The 8,480-nt window shown below is 49.3% G+C and overlaps 1 protein-coding gene across 1 annotated transcript; it reads left to right on the forward strand.

Moving 5' to 3' along the window:
• Positions 1–476: 476 nt before the first annotated feature.
• Positions 477–7,585, forward strand: LOC123102692 (transcription factor BHLH42). Its single transcript, XM_044524137.1, has 9 exons — positions 477–740; positions 858–1,172; positions 5,163–5,259; positions 5,558–5,572; positions 5,668–5,724; positions 5,863–6,337; positions 6,415–6,809; positions 6,896–7,246; positions 7,329–7,585. Exons 1-9 carry the CDS (start codon positions 643–645, stop codon positions 7,404–7,406), a joined length of 1,881 nt encoding a protein of 626 aa, XP_044380072.1. The 5' UTR covers positions 477–642; the 3' UTR covers positions 7,407–7,585.
• Positions 7,586–8,480: the final 895 nt, after the last annotated feature.

The following is an 8,480-nucleotide window of genomic DNA, read 5'->3' on the forward strand; positions in this document are numbered from 1 at the left end:
CCAACCCAACCAACCGCCACCCACCCCCGGTAGACTAGACAGCACGGTGAGCAGCTAGCACAGGGATCCCTATCCCATTGCTGTTTGTGCACAAAGGGCGGCCTCAGAAGGCACCGGTTGCCTGCCTTACCGAAATGGAAGGCTGACGGATCTGCCAAGGACTAGGATCTAGTGACATTCTCTTTAACTCCATCCGGCGAGGCGAGGGGCCAGAGCCTTTTACTCCTTTCTGCAGCCCTAGATTTGGAATGGCGACCTAGCTAGCCCACACACACACACACATGCCTTACGTCTGAGTCTCTTCTCCCCCCTATCTCTCTCCCTCTCTCTGCTGCTCCCTTTGCCTTATTCTGTGAGATTTCGGTTAGTGCTTTGGTGGTACGTGAGTGTCCATTTTGTGGAGAGAAGAAGAAAACCCATATGGTGATGCATGTGTGAACATGTCTCGTCCTTTGCAACGAAAATAAGAGAGCGAGAACTGGCCCATGCTGGCCCTGCCTAGTGCCCCACGTGACCGGCCTCGCCATGAGCCGTCTGGTGCAGCCACCGGTCAAACTTTAAAGCCTTCAAGCTCTCTTTCCCCCACCTCTCCTTCTCTCTCTCCCCCTCTCTGAGCAAGCTAGTGGTAGGTCGCCGGACGCCATGGCGAGCAGCGGCGAGGTGCAGAGATCGCTGCAGGCGGTGGCGCAGGGGCTGCGGTGGACGTACGCCCTCCTCTGGCAACTCTGCCCCGACCAAGGGTACAGCGCAAGACTACCAACTCTAGCTCCATCCTCGCAATGTTCACGTCTCACTCTTGCATAACTACTAGTACTTCGTTCATCTTGATCTATCCATGCTCAACTGAACACTGGCAGAGCGCTGGTGTGGGCGGAGGGGCACTACAACGGCGCCATCAAGACGCGCAAGACGGTGCAGCCGGCCGTTGCCCAGGCGCAGGTACCGGCGCCGGCGGCGGAGGCAGCCGACCAGGCCCGGAGCCGGCAGCTGCGGGAGCTGTTCGACTCGCTGGCCAGGGAGGCTGCCGCGGGCGGCGGGACAGGCTTCAGGGACGTCCACGGCTGCGCCCAGGAGGCTCGGCGGCCCAGCGCGGCGCTGGCTCCGGAAGACCTGACGGAGACGGAGTGGTTCTATCTCATGTCTGCCTCTTACTCCTTCCCTCCCGGCGTCGGGTACGCACCGCGCGCGTTTGCAGCTTTTCTTGCACTTTTTTTAGTACTATATCTTGTTACCGCCTTTTCTTACTCCGGCAAAACATTCCGGCTGTAGCTAAGAAAGAGAAGTTTCGGTCCATCTTGTTTTGACAAACTTCTAACCAAACCTAGACAAAATTACGGGAACACTTGGCCAGGTGTGCTACATAGCTCAACGATGCAAAATTGCCGGGGTGCATTAAGGCATCCCCGTAGTGAAAGGTGTTGTCCTGTTAGAAAGTTGTTTGTGTCTTTTCTAGTACTCCCTCCGCATAAAACGTTTGTTTTTACATTATCATAGTGTCAAAAATCGAGTGGGGCGTTTTGAAGCTCAGCCTTTGTGGAGGCCGAAATTTTTGAAAATAAATCAAAATTCGAACTTGCAATTTCAGAAGAAAAAAAATCTGAAAAACATGCATTGCACAACTAAACAAAGATGTGATGTGTATGTGTCTAAAATTTCAGATGAAATGCCTTGAAATGTGGTCTGTGCAAAAATAGATAAATTTATGAATGAATAGTGCATGTACTAAAAGGCCTTGCATTTGCTTTTTTTTGTGTAGCACTCATTTTAACGTATTTCATCCTGAAAATTTACACACTTGTGCATTATATCTCTAAGTATATGTGTATTTTTTTTCAAAAAAATTGAGACATGCAAATTTGAATTTTGATCATTTCAAATTCGGCTTCCATGGAGGCCAAGCTGCATTGGGCATTTTCGTCAAAAAAGGTTAGATATTATGATACAGAGGTAGTGCTGTTTATGTAGTTCTACTGGTCATAAGAGTAGCACACTCCAATAATTGTGGTAATATAATATACACATGTATCAAAACGGTCCTAAGCAGCAGGAAAAATGAGGGAATTTATCTTTAAGGGGCCCATGCTCTGACCACCAATCCAACCAAAACCAAGTGGAAGAGCCAGAGCCGACAATGAATTTTACAAGGGATCTAACCTCCCTAATGTTAACGAAAGATTTCTAGAGAGCCATTCCTCGGAGTGGAGCTGGAAGGGTCTCCATTCGGTAAATATTTGGCTCTAAGCAACTCTCTTCAAAGAGCATTGTTGCTAGGTTGAGAAATTTCCCACCACCATTTCATCATATATAAGACACTTGTTCTTGATAGAAGTGTTGATGGCACGTAGATTTCAACTTCATGAGCTTATATCATTTTAAGTGTCCATGGAGTTCCAAAAAATAACATTATGGTGCTTATCGAAACCCTCATGAGTTCCTTCTGACAAACCCCATTGTGTACATAGGCATATTGGACAGGCACAAATTGATAAGGATAATCTTATCCCAGACTAATTGAATTTACCACACCAAGGTGCCACTCTGCATGTTTCACACAAAAAATGGTCCAATTTGTCAAATATTATTTGAGCTTTTAGATATCTGCACTTGACATGATATTAAACTTAGCTTTAGATATAACATTGTTATCCCATGATTTTTTGAAACGGAGGCAAAAAAATTATCTCACCGCATTAATAAAGAAGAAAATCAACAAGGTTTAAGGTCCATTATGCCCCAACAAATGGAAAACAAAAAGCCTACTTTGGTGACACGAGTGAACTCAAGTGCTTCGCCCAGGCGGTAATCCAATCCTTGACCTCATCCTCGATGTGTGCAATGATTATGTTCAGCATAGTACGCTTATTTCTAAAAACCCTTGCATTTCTCTCATTCCATGACTCGGACCAACACTATGAGCAAGGCCATCGCCCGTCTCATATGCTCTCCTCGCAACACCACGGCCTCCCACCAAGCGTGAACCGAGAGGAGCGCTTGCTAGGAAGTGATGCCAAGCTCCAATGCATCAATTCAAGATTTGACAGTGTTCCAAATTCTTTCTGATAGAGAACCCACACTCGAACAACATATGGGTCGCCGACACAGGTTCCCTCTTGCATAGCTGACATAAACCATAGTTTGGCCAGCCTCTTCTCTCCAAATGGTCATCCATACTCTATTCTAAGGACGAGCCAATCCAAAAAATTGCACTTTAGAGGTGCCTAGATGACCCAACCCATTGGCACCATGAGGGTATCAATCGCCCCGTGGAAATGGGCAACGCCATGGAATACTTGCCATTGGTGGTGATCTTGCAAACAATATCGTCGGTAATGTCATCGTGGAGCTGCACTTGTTCCAGACTAAAGGCACTGAATTGTGTAATGTGGGTTACCAAGAACCCACGGGCCATGTCAATCTTCGTGAGCCAAGAAAGGTCATGCAACAAAGACCAGGGCCACAATAACATTTGGCTTGGCCCCAAGAAGCCACAGGTAGTGCCAAAACTTGGTAGTCTGGCTATCGCCCACCATGACGGTAGTTGCGACATAGAAGAGGTCCACGCCCGCCTTGCTGCAAGGCGTCTCCAATCCTACCCATGCCCGATTAGGCTCCTTCCATTTGTACCATGGCCAACGCAATCAGAACGCTCTAGCATACTTGCACAAATCCAAAATCCCCAAGCCTCCAAACTTCCTTGGCATAGCTTCCAGCTCGCTTTGCATTGACCACCAAAAACCGTGTTGAAGCTTCTCCACCGCCACAAGCATCCCATGTTAGGACCAGGGACGTGATGTGGTAGATTGCCTGCTCCATGGGCATCGCTTTGACAAGGGCAGCCTTGCCAGCCGCCATGATGCTGCCTCCCTGTCAGGGACAAGCTTACCCACCACCTTGTCGACGAGAGGCTCCAAATCGGTCCTCCGCCAACGGTGCATAGACAGAAATAGCCCGAGATATATCATGCGGAAGGTGGCCTACTTGGCAGGAAAACTCGCGAGGACCTTGTCAAGTTTGATGTTAGTGCATCGGATGGGGGGCCACAAGCATCTTCTCCAAGTTCGTCACAACGCTTGTGACCTCCCCAAACCCATGCAGAATGGTGGTAGGGCGCTGAATATCCACCCGAATTGGCACCACAAAAGCGTCGCGTCATCTGCATATAAGGAGGTCCGAATGAAAGCTGCCCTCCCACCCACAGGATGGAGATAGTCCCGACGAGTGTCGATGTCTAGGAGGTTCTGAAGCAGGTCGATCGAAGCACAAAGGGAAGTGGAGAGAGCAGGTCTCCATGGGAAAGGCCCCTCCCATGCTTGATCAGCTCCCCAAGAACTCAACGAAACCCTCAAAGTCGAGGATTGCATAAGAGTGGTAAGCATGTCCCGGAGTTTCATCAGGAACACCCTACGGTGGAGAAGATTGAGCAAGTGGTCCCACCAAACAGAATCTAAGGTCTTCCTGGTGTCTAACTTAAAAAGGAGAATTGGCTTCTTTAACCTGTGCAGCTTACGCCCCAAATTGTGAACATATAGGAAGTTGTCATCGATACTCCATGACTTGATGACAGCACTTTGGATCCTGGAAACGAGCACGTGCATGAAGGGTGCAAGATGCGAGGCCATCATCTTTGCCACAATTTATTTTTCATGGTCGTGTCGATGATACTAATAGGCCGAAAAAAATCATAGATTCACTCGGCGCCATCCTTCTTGGGGAGAAGCACGATGTTGGCCTAGTTGACCCACTGGAAGTGCTCTACATGCAGGGCAGGGAAGAACGCACCATGTAAACCTTTGGGCCCGACGCCTTGTCCTTAGGCATTTGCGCAATGGCATCAGTGACCTCCTTCTCTGTGATAGGGTCGCCAAGGGTCGACAAGTTGCATTGCGTGAAGTCTATACCCTCCCAATTGAAATTATGCGTCCTTCTCTGGCCCTTGTGCAGCATGGACCCGAAGTGCTCCTGGGTCAACTCCTCTTTCTCATCATGATGGACCATATTTTTTGACTGAAATCATTTCTGTCGAGTTCAACACCTGATAACTCCAGAGTTGCACTTGTTCGTGCTAGTCGACACCTGATAATCTCTTGATGTCACGAGCCCAGTAAATCTGGCATGTACTCTGTTTGGTTGATAGTTGACACATGTCTCTACTCTGTCTGCAGGTTACCTGGAAGGGCCTTTGCAAGGGGAGGGCACGTATGGCTTAGTAGAGCAAATGAAGTTGACAGCAAGGCATTCTCAAGAGCAATACTTGCCAGGGTACTTTTCTTTTCTTGATTTTCCGAAGCCATTCGTTAGTCGGCGCTTAATCTGCAGTGCGTGTACAATCGTAATTAAACATTTTAGCATGACAAAAACTGGATGAACAGATTGAGTAGAAAGAATGAAAAAGCATAATTCTTTACCTAATGGTAGACATACAAAGTGATTGGGGTATAAACATGCTAATGGCGAAGCCAACACGAATCTGTACAATTCAGTTTTTCCCCCTTCTTTGTCTGATGATATTTTCCTTCTCATTGGGTGCATAACAAATTTCGGTGGAAATGAATTGCAGAGTGCAGGAATCAAGGTATTTCCCCTATAAGCATAGCTATTTATCAATTATGAATTTTTACTTACAAACTTCATCTAATATCCATTATCTGTACATCAATCATATCACAGACGGTCGTATGCATTCCGATTGTCGATGGTGTCCTAGAAATCGGGACCACAGAAAAGGTGAATTTACATTGTGTCATTTCATAATTAAACTAACCTCCTTCCAATTACTTGTGCCAAAAAAATCTGCTTCTTGTAACTATGAGGACAAATCAGGGAAAATAGAGGCTCTGACCAATCAAAATGCACATACTTCAGGTGGAGGAAGACATGGGTTTGGTCCAGTATGCAATGGCCATCTTCATGGATCAACAAGAAACCCACATGATCTCTAGCATCTGCCATTCCAACCAAACCAGCCACATTGACCAACAGTCATTCCAAACGCAGAGGAAGACACCCACTGGTCAGCCAAAGCCGGAGCCAAACAAGTTCAACCCAGAATACGAGGACGATGAAATGGAGTACGACGACGACGAGATCGATGCAGAGTGCGCGTCGGGTTCAGCAAGCCATGATGATCATACAACACATAATGCAGGGAGCAGCGAGCTGATGCAGGTTGAGACGTCAGAGAGGGTGAGAGATGGCTGCTCAAGCAACTTTGGTGATGAGATCCAAATGCTGATGGTTTGCCAGAACAGCACTGATGATCATTCCAATTTGCATGGGCAAAATGAAGCTTGGCATTTTCTCTACGAGGAGCTATGCAGTGGCTACCCTCAATCGTCAGGTAGTAATTTCATTTCTCGTTCTCTTGATTTATCTGGCTAGCATCTGACCTCACTTGATGTCCTTTCTGTATCCCAGCTGCAGGTGAGAACCAAGCAATGGCTGAAAATGCTCACTACGCACAGACACTCTCGTTGATCCTGCATCGCAACAACGCCCTGAGACAGGGCGGCGGCCTGAACACCGGGTCCTACCTGGCAGTCTCACTCCAATCTTCATTCTCCAGATGGGATGCTGGCATCCATGGACGCACGGTCGCCCAAGGCACCACCCGGCAGAAGATGCTCAAGAGTGTCCTCCTGTTCTTCAGTGCTGCCTGCAACAAGCCACCGGGCGATCCGAGGTGCGACGATGCCGGCGCGCGGAGGGAGGTCGACTTCGGCGCCAGCCATGTCATGCAGGAGCGGAAGAGAAGGGAGAAGCTCAACGAGCGGTTCATCGTCCTGCGGTCCCTGGTGCCCTTCGTCACCAAGGTACACACACAATCCTCAGCCAAAAAGATTCAGTAATGTACAGTATATGTTTGCAAATTCAGACGTCTTTTTTGCATGGTTGTCAGATGGACAAGGCCTCGATCCTCGGCGACACGATCGAGTACGTGAAGCAGCTGACGAAACGCATCCAGGACCTTGAATCATCGACGGTCAGGGGGCCGGCGATGTCGAAAGAGAAGCGTGCGCTGCCGACGGGCATGGAAGGGGCCAGCAGCAGCAGCGGCAGCACCCCTGTGGCCACGGACGTGCAGGTCTCCATCATCGAGAGCGACGCGTTGCTGGAGCTCCGGTGCCCCGACACGCACGGCCTGCTGGTGACCATCATGCAGACGCTCCAGGAGCAGCTCCGGCTCGAGGTCACCTCCGTCCAGGCGTCGTCGGACCACGGCGTGCTGCTCGCCGAACTGCGCGCCAAGGTACAGTTATTCTTGGTGCATTCATCTGTCTGAACGTTACTGTTGATGCTGGAATCTTGTTTGCTGCATTGCGTGCGTGCAGGTGAGGGAGGTGCATGGGAGGAGGAGCAGCATTTCTCAAGTGAAGAGAGCGATCCATCTCATCATCTCATCAGGATGAGTGGATGTGCAACAGATTAGTAGTAGCATATGTCATCAGCCTCCCCCTTGATGCTTATGTGTCGATAAAAAGCACCCTTTGTCGAAAAATTTCATCAGGCTTTGTTTTTTTTGTTAGCCTCTGTTCATACATATCAACACTAATGATAATGCCTTAAAAAAGAAAGCTAAGGATGATGCTTTGCCAGTCTTGTTTAATTGCAAAACTATCATAAAGCCTTATTCCACCTTTGCCGAAAAAGGCTTTCGCCCCGCTTTATATTATAAAGCCAACCGCACAATAAACATCCAACACAGACCAACACACCACAAACACACACACACGGAGGTCCACAGGAGCCACAATAGTACACCAAAGGGTCATAGCTGAGGGCACAACACAACAAGCCCTAAAACCAAAAGACGCACGCCACAATCCACATAGATGCCAGGCGGACTAATCAGGCTCAGGGGGAGGAGGCGGCAGCGGGGGAGCCAAGCGAAGCGCCATCGAGCGGAGATCGGAGAGGAGGGCGGTGATGACGTCCCGGTCCTGGGGGCGGCTAAGCGGCCGCCAAAGCTGCAGGTAGCCACACAGTTTAAAGATTGCATCAGTCGCACGACGAAGGGGCAGCTTCTGAATAACAAGCTTATTACGGATGTTCCAAAGCGTCCAGGCAAGAACCCCTATGCACAGCCATCTAATATGGCGGTAGCGGGCAGGGCAGACGTTAAGCTCAGCAAGCAGGTCGGGGAAGTTGGTATTACACCACTGTCCACCAACCGTTTCGCGGAAGCAGGCCCAAAGGAACTGGGCAGAGTGGCACGAGAAAAAGATGTGGTTAGCATCCTCAACGGTGCCACAGATGGGGCACATTCCATCACCCGGGCCATTCCGCTTGAGGACCTCAACACCAGAGGGGAGCCGGCCACGGATCCATTGCCATAGGAAGATCCTGATCTTCAGCGGGAGACGGATACCCCAGATCATGCTAAATGGTTCCGGGGCCGACGAGGGTGCAATGGCACCGTATAAGGACTTCGTGGAGAAACGCCCGGAAGGCTCGAGGTGCCAGGACAGGACGTCCGGTCCTCC

Source organism: Triticum aestivum, chromosome 1A, assembly GCF_018294505.1.
Source record: "Triticum aestivum cultivar Chinese Spring chromosome 1A, IWGSC CS RefSeq v2.1, whole genome shotgun sequence".
Taxonomy (NCBI): domain Eukaryota; kingdom Viridiplantae; phylum Streptophyta; class Magnoliopsida; order Poales; family Poaceae; genus Triticum; species Triticum aestivum.